This window comes from Pantherophis guttatus, chromosome 11, assembly GCF_059756535.1.
Source record: "Pantherophis guttatus breed Tessera chromosome 11, ASM5975653v1, whole genome shotgun sequence".
Classification (NCBI taxonomy): Eukaryota; Metazoa; Chordata; class Lepidosauria; order Squamata; family Colubridae; genus Pantherophis; species Pantherophis guttatus.
In genome coordinates this window covers 11,577,967-11,597,414 of record NC_142073.1, presented here as the reverse complement: position 1 = coordinate 11,597,414, position 19,448 = coordinate 11,577,967, and the positions used below count along the sequence as shown (strand labels likewise).

General features: G+C 46.5%; 1 protein-coding gene across 3 annotated transcripts; it reads left to right on the top strand.

Moving 5' to 3' along the window:
- Positions 1-936: 936 nt before the first annotated feature.
- On the top strand, positions 937-14,893 carry ENKD1 (enkurin domain containing 1). 3 transcript variants are annotated; one of them, XM_087877251.1, is made up of 9 exons: positions 937-1,044; positions 5,921-6,001; positions 6,391-6,534; positions 7,895-8,119; positions 8,284-8,456; positions 9,889-10,047; positions 12,253-12,422; positions 13,614-13,750; positions 14,288-14,893. In XM_087877251.1, exons 3-9 carry the CDS (start codon positions 6,450-6,452, stop codon positions 14,446-14,448), a joined length of 1,110 nt encoding a protein of 369 aa, XP_087733377.1. In that variant the 5' UTR covers positions 937-1,044; positions 5,921-6,001; positions 6,391-6,449; the 3' UTR covers positions 14,449-14,893. The 3 variants fall into 3 exon arrangements, with proteins under 3 accessions (XP_087733377.1, XP_087733378.1, XP_087733379.1); XM_087877253.1 differs by having other exon boundaries at positions 944-1,044; positions 6,333-6,534; XM_087877252.1 differs by lacking the exon at positions 5,921-6,001 and having other exon boundaries at positions 940-1,044.
- The last annotated feature ends 4,555 nt before the right edge of the window (positions 14,894-19,448 follow it).

The window sequence follows — 19,448 nt, the reverse complement described above, 5'->3', positions numbered from 1 at the left end:
TGTCTACACTGTTGGAAGATCAGAAAGACCAAGTTAGACTTCATGGAGGAAATCTATGTGGTCACTAATAGTCATCAACAAGAAGTACAAATTGATGGAACATAATATTTTAGCAAACTAATGAGCACCAAAATGAAGACAGAGATGATAGAAGATGATTAGATAGATAGATAGATAGATAGATAGATAGATAGATAGATAGATAGATAGATGGATGATAGGGGAGAGAGAGAAAGGAAGGAAGGAAAGAAAGAGAGAAGGAAGGGAAGGAAGGAAGAAAGAAAGAGGAAGAGAGGAAGGGAAGAGAAAGAAAGAGAAAGATAGATGGGAGAGAGAGGAAGGAAGGAAGGAAAGAGAAAGAGAGAAAGGAAGGAAGAAAAGAAAGAAGAGAGAAAAAAAGAAAGAAAGAGAAGGAAGGAAGGAAGAGAGGAAGGGAAGGAAGGAAAGAGAAAGAAAAAGAAAGAGAGAAGGATAGATAGATAGGAGAGGGAGAGAGAGAAAGGAAGGAAAGAAAGGAAGGAAGGAGAAAAAGAAAGAAAGAAAGATAGATAGATGATAGATAGATAGATAGATAGAAGAGGGAGAGAGAGAGAAAGGAAGGAAAGAAAGAAAGAGAGAGAAAAAGAAAGGGAGAAAGAAAGAAAGGAAGGAAGGAAGAAAGGAAAGAAAGAAAGAGAAAGGGAGAAAGAAAGAGAAAGGAAGGAAGGAAGGAAAGAAAGAAAGAAAGAAAGAAAGAAAGAAAAAGAAAGAAAGAAAGAAAGAAAGAAAGAAAGAAAGAAAGAAAGAAAGAAAGAAAGAAAATAAAAACGGTGACTGAGATGTAGGGAAAGGAAGGCCAGCATACTTCAAAAGGCTCCATTGGGAACCGTTCAAACTAAGCCAGCCCTGAAAGGACAACTACAATTCCCAGCAGCCTCCGCGAAGCACTGTTGCTAAGAGACCGGAGGCGGGGAGTCCAACTGTCTGCAGCCGGATTTTTCTCGGCATCGCAGCGCAGGAAGCGCCGCGCGGCTCCGCTGGGGGGGGGACCGTCCGCCTCCAGATGTGAGTGGGGAGGGGGGGCTTGATGGGGACGCGGGAGGGCGCCGGGGGGGGGGCTTCTCCTGGAAGAGGGAGGGGGGGCTGTTGCTGGCATGCACCCAAAGTGTGTGGGGGGGGCCGGTTCGCGTCCATGGGGGGAAAATGGGGGTCCTTCGGGGTGGGGGGGGAGCTGGAAGGGGGATTCCCTGGGCTTGGAAGGGTGGAAGGTGGCAATTGAGGGAGGGGGGGGGTTCGGTTGCTCGCGACACGTGGGTTTTGCATTTCCCCTCCCCTGGAACTGCAATCGAGATGCCTGGCTTTGCAATGTCTTATTCACAACAACCCCGCGAGGTAGGACTGCAAACAGGACTGGTGGTCCCAGGACCCTCCAGCCACCTGGGTTGGGGTGGTGGTGGTGGTGATGGGGAAAACCTGAATCCGGACTGAGCTCCTGCACTTTTTTTTTTTTTTTAATTGGATTTATATGCCGCCCTTCTTTGGAGACTCAGGGCGGCTTACACTGTGCTCAGCAATCGCCTTCATCCTTTTGTATATTTATACAAAGTCAGTTTATTGCCCCACAAACTGGGTCCTCAATTTACCTACCTTAGAAAGGATGGAAGGCTGAGTCAACCTTGAGCCTTGGCGAGATTCCAACCCTGCAGTAATTGCAGGCAGCTGGTCTTAATAACCAGCTTAATAACAGGGTGCCTTAAACCCCTGTACTACCAAGGCTCTGCAGGACTTTTTGAGGTACCCAGAGTTGTTGAGAGTGGCGGGGGGCAGACAAATTTAATAATCTTTACAGTTGTTCTATTGTGTCACGTGTTCAGGATTTCCCCCCCCCCCCAGATGTTGTGGTGGTTCATTTTGAGCGTCCTTCAGATGCCAGGAGAGAAAGAGGGGCCAAGGATGAAAGTTTGCAACTGTTTGCAATGTTCCTCCTTCTTTGCATTTCTTTTCTCTCTCTCTGTGTCACTTGCTAAGTTCGCTCAAGGGGCTTCATTTCATGCCAACATGCTGAACGATAAACTAAACTAACCATACCAGCTGAGTTTTCCTGAGCCAACCAAGGTCTCCCTAGATATCTAAGGAGCCTGAGTGGCGTAGGAAGCTAATGCCTCCTACTAAGGCAGCATTTAACATCCAGCTGCCTGCAATGACTGCGAGTTCAATTCTCACCAGGCTCAAGGTCGACTCAGCCTTCCATCCTTTCTAAGGTGGGTGAAATGAGGACCCGGTTTGTGGGGGCAATAAGCTGACTTTGTATAAAATATACAAAAGGATGAAGGCTATTGCTTAACGCCTTGTAAGCCGCCCTGAGTCTCCGGAGAAGGGCGGCATATAAAAATAAATAAAAATAATAAAATAAAATAAAATAAAAATCTGGACCAGGAGAATTTGGCAAAACTCTGCTGCTAGCATGTTTTTTTATGACTGGAATATATTGTCTTATCTTCGTTGAGCCGGTCATTGAGATCAGGATATGAAACATAAAAATGCAAGATGCTGTGAGTTCTTTTGTTGACTGATTCTGCGCTGAGGGCTCGTCCTTGATGGTCTCTGAGGTTGCTTGTTTTCTTTTCTTTTCTTTTTTTTAATTATTAGAGCATTTTGTTATAGTTCAAAAAAAAAAAATCAAAAACAAATGTATAATAATTTTTCTATCACGGTGTAACATCACCAAAATATCCATATATATATATACACCAATAATCAGAGAGTAAAAATAGAAAATATTTACAGCTTGCTTGTTTTCGTGTAGACATTTCATTAGCCTAATTGGGTAACATTATCAGTGCTAACCGTAGTAAGGAGTTCAGTTTACTCTCAGTTTATATTCTGGTGGCTTGCCCTGTCCATGCAGGTGGTCTTAGAAATTCTTTGGTTGGGCTGTTTACTGTTGACTTCTTTGTCAGTTGCTTGACTGGGGTATCATTTACTTGATTGTTCATCTGATGTTAACCTTGGAATTAATCTACCCTGATCTGGGTGCTGATTGCTGGTGGAGAGGTGCTTGAGTCTTTTTGTTCCCTTTTGGACTCGTTGATGGTCTCCTTTGCATAGTCTATAGATGTTGCTAATGTCTATGTGTCTGTCGATGGCTAATTTGACCAGAGTGCCAGGCTTCTAGAAATTCCCTGGCGTTTTTGATCCTGGTTTGGTCTAGGACAGCAATCAGCAACTGGTGGTCCGCGAGAAAATTTTGGTGGTCCACGAGAAAAATTATTTGCATTTTTTATATTGCACTAAACCAGGGGTCCTCAAACTATGCACCCTGGACCGGATATGTGCAATGAACATTTGTGTTGCTGCAGAGAGTCTCCCCCTTCCAGGTCTTTTTGTGTGGGTCGGAGGGGACAGAAATTCCGACTTGGGGTCTGCTTCGGCCTCCTGGTGTGGGGCTTTGGGCAAAGGCTGGAGGGAATTGCCGCTGGTGGCAAAGAGCCGGAGGACCTTGTTCTAGTGGGACTGCATCATGGCCTGGAAGTGGCTGACCATCTCAGCCCGCTGAGCCTCCAAGCGCCAGTACCTGGCCTTGCACTCCCACAGGTCTTCCCTCTGCTTGGAAAGCCTATGCTTATAGTCCTCAGTGAGGTGCTTCTGCTGAGCCTCCTCAAATCAAAGACTCACCTGTGTTAGCAGAGGTGGCAGAGAGAGAGAGTGCTGCAGGAGGAAGAAGCAGGGAAGAAAGGGTAGCTGGTACAGGTAGTCCTCAAGTTACGACCGCAGTTGAGCCCAAAATTTATGTTGCTAAGTGAAACATTTATTAAGTGAGTTTGCCCCATCTTGCGACTTTTCTTGCCACCGTTGTTAAGGGAATCGTTGCATTTAGTGACTGAGTAACACGGTGGGTAAGTGAATCTGGATTCCCCATTGACTTTGCTTGTCAGAGGGTCTCAAAAGCTGGTCACGTGATCCCAGGACATTGGAACCATCATAAATGTGAACCAATCGCCAAGCATCTACCTGAATTTTGATTGTTGTGACCCAGGCCCAGGTAGTTAGTATTAAATGCAAACAGTTTGAAAACAAAAAGACTTTATTAGAACAGCTGAGAATTAACTCATTCTCAGCGTAGTCCAAACTAAATGAAAGCAAATTCTTCAAAACACCATTCCTCAGTTTATCACCGACCTTGGGATAATTAGGCAAACTGCCAAAGGCTTCTCTTGGCAAAAGTTCAGAAGCAGAGGACGCTGACAAGAAATGAATAGAGTGAAACAAGAAGCAATTCTCTCAACATTGTTTTCCGGCAAAGAGCCGTTGCTGGTCTTTTAAGCCTTATAGGAAGGGCCAATCATCTCTTGGCCCTACTCCCAAGTCGTCCTCTCTGCTTTATCTGCTCCTGCCTTCTGGCAGCTCTTCTCATACGTGCACTAGGAACAGGCTCCTCCTGTTCCTCTGCCTCTCTACTGTCAGCTTCTGTAGGCTCCAAAGTCCGCACCTCACTCCCCGATGGCCCTGGCCCCATCTCTGCCTCCGACGCAGAGCCCTTATCTGACCCTTCCCCAGCCTCCAGGACTGGTCCATGTTCTTCCTCAGCCTCATCTCTGTCCAACTCCGCTGCCAGCTTCGGAGGCTGCGAGCGGACCACAACATTGATGACGTGACCCTGGAGATGCTGGAATGGTCATAAGTGTGAAAAAAAATGTTCATGAGTCACCTTTTTTCAGTTGCCGTCGTAACTTTGAACGGTCACTAAGTGAACTGTTGTAAATCGAGGACTGACTACCTGTGCAGCTGTGCTTTCTACCTGTCTCATAACAAACCAGGTCAGTTTTCCCCGCCAACTGCAACCTAGTCTCAAGATTCCAAATGCACCCATTAGCCTTTGCAAGGTCAGGACTCCTGTTGCAACCATCAGCTTATCTGAGTCAAGGTTCCTGCTAGGATATTTAGGGGATTTTTTTTACACCGGCGTAAAGTTGGCCTTCCCAGCAGGTTTCCCAGGTTGGATCCACCCGCCTTCCAAACATCCGTTACGAAAGGGCCTCTTTTCCTTCTCCTCGCAGTCCCATGATTTCAAGCCAAACAGCCTCCCCAACTGTCTGTTTGTACAGTAACTTGGCTCTTAAAACAGCCGTTTGCCCTCCAAGCTGACAGAATAAACATCTCTATGCTGTGCCTGGAAGGAGGCCAAGCGTTAATCCTTCTCCTCCTCCTTCTCTTCCTCCTCCTCCTCCTCTTTGTGTGAGAGAGAAAAGCAATTGGCTGCTAATGCTGAGACTGGCCTGATAACTGTGCCAGCAAGCTATGCAAAACCAGGAATTGTCTGATTGCCTTTTTGCTTCTAGGTACGAGGAAGGCATGAAAGATATTTAAAATTGGCTTTCAGGATGTTTCAAGGGAAGTTCAGAGACTGCTGCGGTTTTGCTCGCTGTCTTCATGCCTGTCTAAACCGCACAGGCAGATTTCTGATCTCCGCTGACAGATACACCCATCACAGATATGCTGATATCTGTGATGGGTTTGTAACTGCTCGTTGGAGACAGATTACCAAGGTTTTGACGTCCCTCTGCTATGTCGTAATGCGAGGCATGCTTTTTACTTGAGAAAGAGGCTCCCGACCGATTTGGTTTGGACCCATGCCGTGTTAACCGACGTTGACGTGGATTGTTTTAGGAAATTCCTAGCTTTAAAGAATGGTTCCCGAGTCTGTTATCAGGATTAGAACTTGTGAATATTGGATTGAGCTGCATCTGGAGGACCACAGGAGGTTCATTTGCTATTCTGGGCATGATTGAGACACATAAATGTATGAATAATACAATAGAAGGGAAGAGAAATAGATCTAATTTGTGCCTGACATTTTCACTCCTTAATGATACAGTCAGGGCTGGGATTCAGCCGGTTCGGGCAAACCGGATATTAATTTTAAATCTGGTTCGCCAAACAGGTAGTTACAAGGACTGGCTGACCCCACCCCTCCCACCTCGTCCCTCCCAGGAGTCTCCACGTGGCCTGTTTTGGATGCGAGGTAAGTGCAGGGCCCGCACAGAGGCTCTCAGAGGTGAAAAACGGGCCTACCAGAAGTCCAGAAATGGGTCCATTTCCGGCCTCTGAAGTGCCCGAGGGAAGCCATTTTCACCCTCCTGGAGGCTCAAGGAAAGCCTCCGGAGCCTGGGGAGGGTTAAAATGCCCCCCCCCTCACCGTAGTGCAGAAGCCACGGTGAGTAGGTCATGACCCCATGGCCACGCTCACCCAGCAACCAGGCAGCAAACCGGTTCCTAAAATTTTTCAATCCCACCCCTGGATACAGTGATTGATGATTGCATTTTTTTTCTTCTTCTAAACTTCTTCCTTCCAGCTACCCACTCGCACATTATCCATGGCTCCATAGCAAACTCGGTTCTTATTTGCAACAGGTTCCCCCGAAAGATGAGATTTTGCCATTCCTGGTTAGAATCTACGAAGTAAGGTTGAGATGTCGGAAGGTCCCTCCAGGATCACAGGTCCCATTCCTCCAGATCCTACCCTATGTCCGGATTATTACAGACGCCCGCTATCAGGTCAGTGTCTGCTTATGTCTGGAATTCTTATGAAGTCTGTTCACCACAATAAACCAGTCCTCCATCTGCAGGTTGCAAATTTGTCTTCCTACATCCAAAAGGGGCGCGATGGCTCAACGATTAAAGCTGAGCTTCTCATCTGGAAAACCAACAGCCCCAGTTCGAGACCCAAGCATGGGGTGAGCTCCCGTTCCTTGCCTCAGCTCCTGCCCACGAAGCATGCAAATGCGAGTAGATAAATAGGTACCACTTCGGTGGGAAGATAACAACGTTCCGTGCACCTCAGCATACAGTCATGTTGGCCACATGAACACAGAAAATGTTCTTCAGACAATGCTGGATCCCTCGGCCAAGAAACGGAGATGAGCAAATTGCCCTAGAGTCAGACACGACTGGACAAGGGAAGCCTTTACCTTTACCTTCCTACATCCATTGTGCAATGGAGAGTGTTCTAACCTAGGCTCCCCGAGACAGTAAAAAGCACACGATTAGTTCCAAAAACCCTCTTTTTATTTCAACGGCTGTAAATTAAGTTCATTCCCAGCCATAATGAGTCACAAATAGTTCGTAAAGAGTCCGACAGAAGTCTGCTACAGTCCTTCGGGATAAGGCTGATAAGCACCCACCTTTATCTCCCTTGGCACGCTGCCAAAGACTTAATTGGTAATTAGCTTTGCAAGGCCACACGGAGCACAGAGTCAAAATGGAGCTTCAGAATTTAAACTGACCAGCACGAACAAAGTTGCTTCCTGCAAAGGCTCATTTGCCTTTGCTTCTCCTTTATGTCTTATGGGAGGAGCCAATCATCTCCAGGCCTTACTCCTGAGTCGTCCGTTTTCTTTTAACTGTTCTTGCCTTCTGGCAGCTCTCTGCATGCGCACATTGGGAACAGGCTCCCCCTGTTCCTCTGCCTCGCTGACGTCAGACTCTGGAGGCTCCGGAATCAGCACATAACTCCCAGATGGCCCTGACCCCATCTCTGCCTCGGACGCAGAGCCCTCGTCCGAGACTTCCCCAGACTCCAGGACTGGCCCATGTTCCTCCCCAGCCTCCTCACTGTCCGACTCTGCTGCCAGCTCCACAGGCTGCCGGCGGACCACAACAGAGGGATCTCTTGGATAGTTAGCTGAGAGTGTACTCTCCACACTTCCTTTCTCCAAAAGGATACCTTTCAAACTGCTGAATTGAAACGTCCATTATGCCCAATCTGGATGAGCGTCTGTATGGCACTTTTTAACTGTGCATTTAATGTCTTTTTCCTCGTCCATGAGGACTCTGAGAATTTTCTGCAGCCAAAGCCGCTCGTTCTGTTCTTAAGCCACTGACCCTTTCCTGATTTTTCTCTTTTTTGTGTCTTTAGCCCGAGGAAGGCTGGAAGGAAACTCCCTGAAATTGGATTTGCTTCCTGGCCCCATCCCGCCTGAGTTCAGCCTCTATCCTGGGTGCTACAGCGCTCGCTGCTCACAACCTCCTCCACGGATTAAGCCCAACGCCAGGGACATCTTGGAGAAGGGACAAAAGGGCACCGTAGGAGTTCTCCTGAAGCTAGACGAGATCTCTTTCTTTGAAGAACTGAGGCCCAAACGTAAGTGAAGGACAGCAAGATTCTACAGATGTTGGTAGAGTTTTGTCTAAGCTGCCAACTGGTTCCTCAGACCTGCTCTTTTTCTTCTGCTCTGCAGAGCAGTTATGGCCAGGATGCCTTCAGAGGACATCCCAAGCAGCCTTTTTTCCCCCCCTTCGGTGCAGGCAGGGATCACAAAGACCACGAGAAGGAGAATCTGAGGCGCATGAGAGAGATCCAGCGGAAGTGTCGAGAGAAAGAACAAGCTCGGCAGCTAAGTCAACCCAAGCCAGTGAAAGCCCTGTGGAAGTCCCAGAAGTATGAAAATGTGGAATCCAAAGTCAAGGCAAAGTTGCAGGTACCACCGAGGCCATTCCTTGCTTCCCTAAATTTAATGCTATTTAATGCATTGGAAAATAAGTTGACCCTTCCTCTTTGCGGCAACCACTCAAATACTGGAATACTGCTGTGAAGTTTCCAAAAGTTGCCCTAATTAATTCATGAGCCATGAGCCAAACTTCAGAAGAAATACAGTCATTTATTAGGAGCACCATTTCGGCAATATTCGGATGCAGTTAGAACTAATCCTATGTAGATTTACGTTCCCCTATGACCCTGTCTCTCCCCTCCTCTCTGGCCATGTCATAAATCACATTCTCCAATTAACCACTTTGGCTGGCTGTGAAATCCAACACCCTCCTTCTGATTGCGGTCAGGAAGAATGTATGGAATGCACTTCAGTTAGGGAAATCAATCAGCTCTATCAGTTCTCCCTCCCTCCTGCTCATGGCAACTTGAAAGCTTTGCAAGTTGACAACTGCTAGATAGAGACCTGCTGATCTGAAATGTTTGTTTCCTTAAAAGTTTTTATTTATTTATTTATTTATTAGTCGTATTTCTATGCCGCCCACTCTCCGAGGACTCTGGGCGGCTTACACCAAAGACAGTATCCTAAATAGCATATTGCCCCCTAACAATCTGGGTCCTCATTTTACCCACCTCGGAAAGATGGAAGGCTGAGTCAACCTTGAGCCGGTGAGATTTGATCCGCTGATCTGCTGAACTAGCAGTCAGCTGAAGTAGCTGCAGTACTGCACCCTAACCACTGCGCCACCTCGGCTCTTTTATTGGTTAAATATTTATTCAATATTTTTTATTGGTTTTACAACAACACCACAACACAACATACATAACACAAACACATAATATGTGTTTCTTTTTGCATATCAGTTTCGTTCCTCTTTCGTTCTACTTTATATATTCCCCATCTTTCCCATCCTTTATTATCATTATCTTTATCGTCCTTTTATATCTAATTTTATTCATTTACAATATTTTACACATTTGTCACCTTCTTCTCTCCATCATTTATTCACATTTACTTTCCCTAATCTCGAACCAATCGTACCACTTATTCCATACTTGATAGTATTCTGTATCTTCCTTTTCTTTTAGTTTTTTCGTTAATCTGTCCATCTCCACACAGTCCAGGATTTTCTTAATTATTTCTTCCTCTCTTGGCACATTTTCGTTTTTCCAGGACTGCGTAGACTGTCCTTGCCACTGTAATTATATGCAAAATCAAATATCGGTTTTCTTTACTGTAGGTTCTGCTTAACATCCCTAGTAAAAACGGCTCTGGTTTCAAGTCCACATTGTGGCCAGTTATCTCTTCTGTCCAACTTCTAATTGAAATATTTGTTTATATAATATAGTTTTCTTGTTAGATAAGAATATGCAGTACTTTTTCCCCATCAAGTAGCTGTCCCTTCTCTTTCTGGGTTTTGCAGGAGAGTCCGAGCCCTCCACATCCAGAGGCCCAGAAGTACTTGAGAGCCTATTCTCGCTGTGGGACAGGAATCCGTCCACGCCGATCGCCATCCCCGAACCCTTCCCAGTTGCGTGAAATAGATTCAGGACCTGCCCCGGCTCAGAACGGGAACGGCAAGGTGTGTGTGTGTGTGTGTGTGTGTGTGTGTATGTATGCAGCAGTGGTGAAATGTAAAATTTGTTACTACTGGCTCTGTGGGTGTGGCTTGGTGGGGGGGGGTTAATGTGACTGGGTGGGCGTGGCCAACTTTTTTTTTTTTTTTACTTTTAAAAGCATTTTTTCTACAACCTTAAGAGGTTGCAGAAAAAAATGCTTTTAGAAGCCTCTGACGATCAGGCAACTCAGGCATTTTTTTTTTCCTACAACCTCTTCAGCCAAAGAGGTTACAGAAAAAAATGCTTTTAAAAGCCTCTGACGATCGGGCAACTCAGCTGGGATCGTCAGAGGCTTTTAAAAGCATTTTTTTCCGCCAAAGAGGTTGTAGAAAAAATGCTTTTAAAAGTAAAAAAAAAAAAAAAAAGCCTCTGATGATTGTGCGGCTCAGCTGGGCATGGGGGTGGGGAAGGCAGTGTTTTTTGCTACTGGTTCTCCGAACCACCCGCCACCATCGCTACCGGATGGGGTGATCCGGTCCGAACCAGGAGCATTTCACCCCTGGTATACAGGTCGTCCCTAACTTATGACAGTTCATTTAGTGACTGTTCAAAGTTACAGTGGCATTGAAAACAGTGACTTAGGACCGTTTTTCACACTTAATGACAATTTCAGCACCCACACAAACATCCCCCACGGACAAATGATCAAAAGTCGGACACTCGGCAACTGGCTCATATTTAAGATGGTTGCAGGATCACCAGAGTCACTTCCTCCCATTTTGTGACTTGCTTAATAAGTAAAGTCAATGGGGAAGCCAGATTCACTTTCACCGCTGTGTTACTAACTTAACAATGGTGGCAAGAAGAGTTGTAAAACGGGGCAAAATTCACTTAGATGTTTCACTTAGCAGCAAAAACTCTGGCCTGCATTGTGGTTGTAAGTCGAGGACTACCTATAATGGGGAGGGGGGGAGGAAAAATAAGGAGCAAGAAAAGCGAGGAATACGAATACGAGTAGATGTTTCTGAACGACATTTCCCAGCTTCCCTCACCATTGACAGCTGTGGATGCTGGGAGATGTAGTTCAACCTACATCTGGTGTAGGTTGCCTGGTGGCGACCTACACACATCTGCCTGGTGGCGCAGCAGACTAAACTACTGTTAAAAGTAGCATTTAGCTGCCAGCTGCCTGCAATTACTGCGAGTTCAAATCTCACCAGGCTCAAGGTTGACTCAGCCTTCCATCCTTCCGAGGTAGGTAAAATGAAGACCCGGATTGTGGGAGCAATAAGCTGACTTTGTATAAAAAAGAACACCGCTTGTGGGGGGGGCAAAAGCCCTACTAAGCAGGTATATACAAAAGGATGAAGTCTATTGCTTAACGCATTGTAAGCCGCCCTGAGTCTCCGGAGAAGGGCGACATATAAATCAAACTAATAAAATAAATAAATAAAACCTATGCAAACATGACAAAAGGCAGGGGGTTGCCTCTATCCGAGCTTACTCTGCGGCACCATTACATATTAAGGGAATCAAAAGAACCTTGGTGGTGCAGCAGACTAAAGCGCTGTTAAGTAACACCAGCTGCCTGCAATTACTGCAAGTTCAAATCTCACCAGGCTCAAGGTTGACTCAGCCTTCCATCCTTCCGAGGTAGGTAAAATGAGGACCCGGATTGTGGGAGCAATAAGCTGACTTTGTATAAAAAAGAACACGCTTAGGGGGGCTCGAAAGCCCTACTAAGCAGGTATATACAAAAAAGGATGAAGGCTATTGCTTAACGCATTGTAAGCTGCCCTGAGTCTCCGGAGAAGGGCGGCATATAAATCGAACCAATCAATCAATCAATCTTGGAGCCTTGGTAGTACAGTGGTTTAATGCAGCCTGTTATTAAGACCAGCTGCCTGCAATTACTGCAGGTTCGAATCTCACCAGGCTCAAGGTTGACTCAGCCTTCCATCCTTTCTAAGGTAGGTGAAATGAGGACCCAGTTTGTGGGGGCAATAAGCTGACTTTGTATAAATATACAAAAGGATGAAGGCTATTGCTTAACGCATTGTAAGCCGCCCTGAGTCTCCGGAGAAGGGCGGCATATAAATCAAATTAAAAAAAAAAAAATCAATCAATCATGCCTTGGCCCAGTGGGTGGATCTAGCCATTTCTGGGTTTGCCACCATCCAGAAGCCCTCCGCTTGATTTTATCGTTGCCTTCTCTCTTTCCACTCCAGGTCCCGGAGAACAGCAGTACGGTGGATTTCGTCAGCCACAATGCCCAAAATGCGAAACGCGCCACGATGCAACGTTCCCGCTCCCTGCAGTCCATCAACAAAGTCCTGGAGCAGAAGCAGAAAGATCTGGAAGAGTACAACTCCAAGCAGAAAGGCCACGTACCCCACTAGTAAGGTCGGGCTCGGTGATCCGGGCTGCCCGCAGGCCAGCCAATCTAGAGGGTGGCAGGTTGGGAACGGCTGTGCTGTCCACCAGCAGCCGCCTCCTGGAAATTTTAGAGAGCCCCTCCTCTCCGGTACTTGAGTGGCTCACAGCGTGTCAAATTCAGCTTTGGAAACATACGGTCTGGAAACATGTATTGGCAAACCAGGGAAGGTGAGATTCTTCTGGTCTTACAGCCTGTTTAGCTGTATCAGTGCTCGAAATTAAAATCTGTACTTTTGGATCCGGTTTCCAAAAGGTGCTTCAGAACAGACCGGACGTTTTCTTGTAGCTGTGGCCGTCTCTCAGTTCCATTGCTAAAAGGTTGGGTTGATGAGCATGCCAGAAAGAGAAAGCATTTTGGCTGGGAAAAGGCCCTTCCTTCCTTCTGTCCTTCCTTCCTTCCTTCCTTTTCCTTCCTTCCTTCCTTCCTTCCTTTTCCTTCCTTCCTTTTCCTTCCTTCCTTCCTTCCTTCCTTCCTTCCTTCCTTCCTTCCTTCCTTCCTTCCTTCCTTCCCTCCCTCCCTCCCTCCCTTTTTTTCTTTCTTTCTCTCCTTTTTCTTTTCCTTCCTTCCCTCCCTCCCTCCTTCCTTCCGTCCCTCCTTCCTTCCTTCTTTCCTCCCTCTCCTCCCTCCCTCCTTCCCTCCTTCCCTCCTTCCCTCCTCCCTCCCTACTTCTTTCTTTCTTCCTTCCTTCCTTCTTCCTGCCCTCCCTCCTTCCTTCCTTCCTCCCTCCCTCCCTTCCTCCTGCCCTCCCTCCCTCCTCCTTCCTTCCTTCCTTTTCCTTCCTTCCTTCCTTCCTTCCCTCCCTCCCTCCCTCCCTTTCTTTTTTCTTTCTCTCCTTTTTCTTTTCCTTCCTTCCCTCCCTCCTTCCTTCCCTCCCTCCTTCCTTCCTTCTTCCCTCCCTCTCCTCCCTCCCTCCTTCCTTCCTTCCTTCCTTCTTCCCTCCTTCCCTCCTCCCTCCCTACTTCTTCCTTTCTTTCTTCCTTCCTTCCTTCTTCCTGCCCTCCCTCCTTCCTTCCTTCCTTCCTCCCTCCCTCCCTTCCTCCTGCCCTCCCTCCTCTTTCCTTCCTCCCTCCCTCCCTCCCTCCCTCCCTCCCTCCCATGTGGTCTCTGCTGTACTATTCTTATAAGTGACTTCCACTTTTCTGCTCTCTGTAGCCTGATTGAGCGGAAGGACCACTGGCGCAAAGAAGCCGAGGAACGCCTGCGTAATACACCTGATCCTGACACGCCACCTGGCCATACCATGATGCCTGAGAGCCAGCGCCTAGAAACCCTCAAGAACCTCAAAGAGAGTAAGAAGGGTTTAGGGGAAACCTTCTGAAGCTGTCTTCTTATAGACTTCACACTCACATACACTCTCTCTGTCTCTGTCTCTCTCTCTCTCTCTCTGGCTCACAGATCCAAATGGCTGAGAGAGTAGAGTAGAGTAGAGTAGAGTAGAGTAGAGTAGAGTAGAGTAGAGTAGAGTAGAGTAGAGTAGAGTAGAATAGAATAGAATAGAATAGAATAGAATAGAATAGAATAGAATAGAATAGAATAGAATAGAATAGAATAACAGAGTTGGAAGGGACCTTGGAGGTCTTCTAGTCCAACCTCCTGCTTAGGCAGGAAACCCTACACCACTTCAGACAAATGGTTATCTGAAGTGGTATAGGGTTTCCTGCCTAAGCAGGGGTTTGACACAACCAACAACACTAGAACCAAATAAACCCCATTATGGCTTGGTGCAACACGTTGATGGGTCAACCGGGGGGCGCTGAAGAAGACCGGCTGTCAGAATTGTCCACTGATGGTGCTCCTTTTTTCCTCCCTCCATCTCTTCCCTGTAGGCCAAGAGAAGCTCTTGAAGGAACTCCTGTTACTTCCCGTGAGAATCGATACCCTGAGTGTCCAAACACGGCGAGTTTCTTTAGAGAAGAAGCTGTCGCAGATCGAAGAGGCCCTCAAAATCTTCTCCCGGCCCAAAGTCTTCGTCAAGTTGGACTCCTAAGCACGGAGGCCATTTTGTCTTCAGCCTCTCCAGCCTCTTGCACTCAAGTCCCAGGTGGCTTTGTTTCCTCACATGGTGGCTCCCACAATGTAGGTTTGTCTTGTGGCGTTGTCCGTTGTTCTTGCTGTAAGCCCTGATTCTTTTCAGCATGTCCGAAGCAAATCCGCGTGTCTTGGTCAGCATGGGAAACTAATGCAAGCGGTAAGGGTCAAGAGCTGGGATGATGAAAGCTGGAACCCAAGAGCTTTTGACGGGCCAAGAGAGCTGTTTCCCAAATACCATCAACCTTCTCAAGAAGGTCTTCTCTTTCAAGCAAAGGGGAAGCTTTATTTTATTATTATTTTTTTAAAAAGTACACATTCTCATGAGTTTAGACGAGTATGTGCATTTTTAACTGAAAATGTTTGGACAGTTTTAAGCAAATAAAGCACGTTTTGTAAGCTAAGTTGGAAGTTGTGAGGGCCTTCCTAAGTCATTCTGAACGATTCTTCAACGTTGGCCGTGTCAGTCTTATATATATTTTTTTCTTTCTTCAATGCATCAAAAAGTTGCCCCTTAATTGCAAATTTCAATTAAGCTAATTTTCTCCTTTGAAAGAAACTTTACAAAGTACCTTTTTTTTTTTTTTTGCAACTTGCCGCAGGACAAGTGTTAACACTAATATCAAAGAAACGGTGGAATCGAATCATGAAAGGATGCAAAAGGAGGGGACAGAAGGAAACGTGAATGACAAAAATGAAAATTATGTTTAAATTTTCTTTTAAATAATTCAATCGAATGGTTAAATGGTCCTGCTGCAAGTTGTTCCGCGGCGATTTAGCCGTGGTGAGTTGGCTGCATCAAGTTGGCTACGGCCAGATGTCTCCTTCGGAACAAGAACTGGTGGCAGGAATTTGCCGGATTTCTCAGCCTCTGACAAATTTATATCTCAGCTTCGTTGATCTGGTTTGTGCTGCCATCTACCGATGGGTCCGATAAAATGTTTGAAGAAAGTTCACTGCACACAAAGAATTAAAACAAGCCAAGGGTTTATTCTGAGGTTAATGGCCCTTGGCAAGCCTGGCATGACTTAAGCTGACAACTGCTACCCATTGCATTTTCTGTTTACACCAGGCCAAGGTTTGCAATAAAGACCACCTCAGATTAACAGAGAGTTGGAAGGGACCTTCTAGGTCATCTAGTCCAACCCCCCACTCAAGCAGGAGACCTTACACCATTTCTGACAGATGGCAGTCCAGTCTCTTCTTGAAAGCCTCCAGTGATGAAGCTCCCACAACTTCTGAAGGCAACTTCTGTTCCATTGGTTGATTGTTCTCACTGTCAGAAAGTTCCTCCTCATTTCTATAGATAGATAAGATAGATGATAAATGATAGATGGATGGATGGATGTAGATAGAGATAGATAGATAGATAGATAGATAGATAGATAGATAGATAGATAGATAGATGATAGATAGATAGATTAGATAATAGATAAGATGATAAATGATGGATGGATGTAGATAGAGATGATAGATAGATGATTAGATGATAGATAGATAGATAGATTAGATAATAGATAGATAAGATGATAAATGATAGATGGATGGATGGATGGATGTGGGTGGATGATGGATGGATGGATGTAGATAGAGATAGGTAGATGATGGATGGATGGATGTGGATGGATGGATGGAGATGGATGATAGACTGGATGGATAGATAGATACTGTAGATAGATAGATAGATAGATAGACAGACAGACAGACAGACAGACAGACAGATAGGTAGATGGTAGATTGGATGGATATATAGGTAGATAAATAGATGGAGAGAGAGAGAAACCCAGACAACAGACAGATATGGATGCTTGGCCACATTTCGCTTAGGTCTGAATGACTCAAAAGAGCAAGTACCCAAAACCTGCAGGCCGTGTCTCTGCTGGTTGAGCTTTTTAAGTGAACAAGAGGAATCTTGAGTGTCTGTCATTTAAAAAGTAAATGAAATTTCTGCATGACCAGTCATTCAAGTGCTGTTAGCCGGCTGTAGGAGAGAAGCAGCCCTGACTCGCTACGATCAATACAGTCGGTTTCGCTTGAAAGCATCGATCGGTCTCTTCTTCAGTTTTGTTTCATTTTGTTTGGCTGAAGGAGATTTAAGTAAGTGGGTGGCAACCATTTCCTAATCATTAGTGAAAAGACTGTAGAAGGACGGTTAGCACGATAGGGAGGCTTCCACCTCGCAAAGAGCCATACGTACATCAAGAACACAATGTGTACATCAAAATCTGTCCCTTTAATGGGAAATAAGATAAGTTTTCCCAACCTGGAGCCCTCCAGACAGATGGAACTGCTACACCTGGCGGATGGCTGACATACAAGGCCAGTCTTTAATGTACTAGGACAGTGATGGCTAACCTTTTCCGGACCAAGTGCCCAAAGCACGCACACCAGGGGTGGGTTCTAAAAATTTTTACTACTGGTTCTGTGGGCGTGGCTTATTTTGTGGGCATGGCTTGATGGTGATGTGACAATTATTTAGGATTTAGCAGAGGTACTGGTCTACCAGGCTTTTAACTGAGCTGTACCGATCTACCCATTTATTTTTGCAGGCACTGATCTACTCATGTATTTTTGCAGGCACTGATCTACCCATGTATTTTTGCAGGCACTGATCTACTCATGTATTTTTGCAGGCACTGATCTACCCATGTATTTTTGCAGGCACTGATCTACTCATGTATTTTTGCAGGCACTGATCTACCCATGTATTTTTGCAGGCACTGATCTACCCATGTATTTTTGCAGGCACTGATCTACCCATTTATTTTTGCAGGCACTGATCTACTCATGTATTTTTGCAGGCACTGATCTACCCATTTATTTTTGCAGGCACTGATCTACTCATGTATTTTTGCAGGCACTGATCTACCCATGGATTTTTGCAGGCACTGATCTACCCATGTATTTTTGCAGGCACTGATCTACCCATGGATTTTTGCAGGCACTGATCTACCCATGGATTTTTGCAGGCACTGATCTACCCATGGATTTTTGCAGGCACTGATCTACCCATGGATTTTTGCAGGCACTGATCTACCCATGTATTTTTGCAGGCACTGATCTACCCATTTATTTTTGCAGGCACTGATCTACTCATGTATTTTTGCAGGCACTGATCTACTCATGTATTTTTGCAGGCACTGATCTACTCATGTATTTTTGCAGGCACCGGTCTACTCATTTGTTTTCTTTTAACACTGATCAGCTGTAGGGCGGCCCTTTGAAGCCCCGCGGCAAGAATTTAAACAGTTTTTCCCCCTCTAGCCATCAGCTGGGACTCAGGAGGCAGCAATAGATTGGGGATAGGGCCAAATAAAAGGTAAGAATAATGCGGGGGACGGGGGGGGCAGAACCGGTTCGGTGACATCATATCATCACCGCTACCGGCTCGGCAGAACCGGGCTGAACCGGGAGGAATCCACCACTGACGCACGCACGTGTGCAAATACACGGGCGCACACCCGAACCCCCAAAATGCAATGTGCGTGTGGCCCTTGCATATGTGCCCTGCCCCCGCACATGCATACATGCCCCCTGCACATGCCCCACCCCCTCCATGCATGCATGCACGGCCCCCCTGCACATGCCCCGCCACCCACGCATGTGCAGCAGAGACCCGACGACCAGTTGGCCGGCAGGAGATGTGCGCTGAACTGGGGCGACGGCTTGTGTGCCCACAGAGTGGGTGCTGCATGCCACCTGTGGCACGCGTGCCATAGGTTCGCCATCACGGTGCTAGGAGATTACCTCTTGTTACTGAAGTTCACCCCGGATCCCCTTCTAAAAGACGAAAATAAAAGCCACCTGTTAGTCCAAGTGTTTCTTCTTAACCTTGGAAGTTTGAAGATGCGTGGCTGGGGAACGGGTGGGTTCTACTTACCTTTACTACTGGTTTGCAACGGGATTGCTCGTGCGCACTCACTTCGCTCACACATGGGCCTTGCTTCTGTGCATGTACACAAGCTTCTGTGCATGGGCAGATCGCTTGCCATGACGTCAGGGTCAGTGGGCGGAGCCTCCCGCTGGTTTTACTACCGGTTCTATAGAACTGGTCCGAACCGGGGTTAACTCACCACTGCTGGGGAATTCTGGGAGTTGAAGTCCACACATCTTCAAACTGCCTAGGTTGAGAAACACCGCTTTAGCTCATGGAAGAAATCCCCTTTGTCTACTGCCCTTCCAACATACACCCAATTCCTACCAGCAGGCATTTCATAGCATCATGGGAGAAAATTAGACCATTTTCGGATCTTCACCAATGGGGTCTTGGCATAAGCCACGTAGTTTTGTATGATCTCGGGCAGATTTCTTTGCTCATTCGCTAAAAGCCCTGGGAGTGTTAATAAAGGTAAAGGTTCCCCTCGCACATATGTGCTAGTCGTTCAAAACTCTAAGGGGCGGTGCTCATCTCCGTTTCAAAGCCAAAGAGCCAGCGCTGTCCGAAGTCGTCTCCGTGGTCATGTGGCTGGCATGACTCAATGCCAAAGGCACACGGAGCGCTGTGTCCTTCCCACAAAAGTTGGTCCCTATTTTTCTACTTGCATTTTTTACATGCTTTAGAACTGCTAGGTTGGCAGTAGCTGGGACAAGTAATGGGAGCTCACCCCGTTACGCAGCACTAGGGATTCGAACCGCTGAACTGCCAACCTTTCGATCGACAAGCTCAGCGTCTTAGCCACTGAGGTACTGGGTCCCACACGGGAGTGTTAATAGGGGACCCCCTTTCGCCCAATCTGCCTGCCATAGAGACCGAGGAAGGGGCATGACTGTGGGGGGGCGGGGTTCTCCTCAGCTGAAATTTGCCAAACCGCCACTTCAAATGGAGACAGGTGCCCATCTCTCAAGAGAGGCAGACTAGCTTCTCTCTCTCTCTCTCAGGATAGTTTCCTTCTGCTGTTGTCTCCTCCTATCCCTCCTGCCGGTTTCTTTCAAAAAAATAAAAATAAAACAATATGAAGG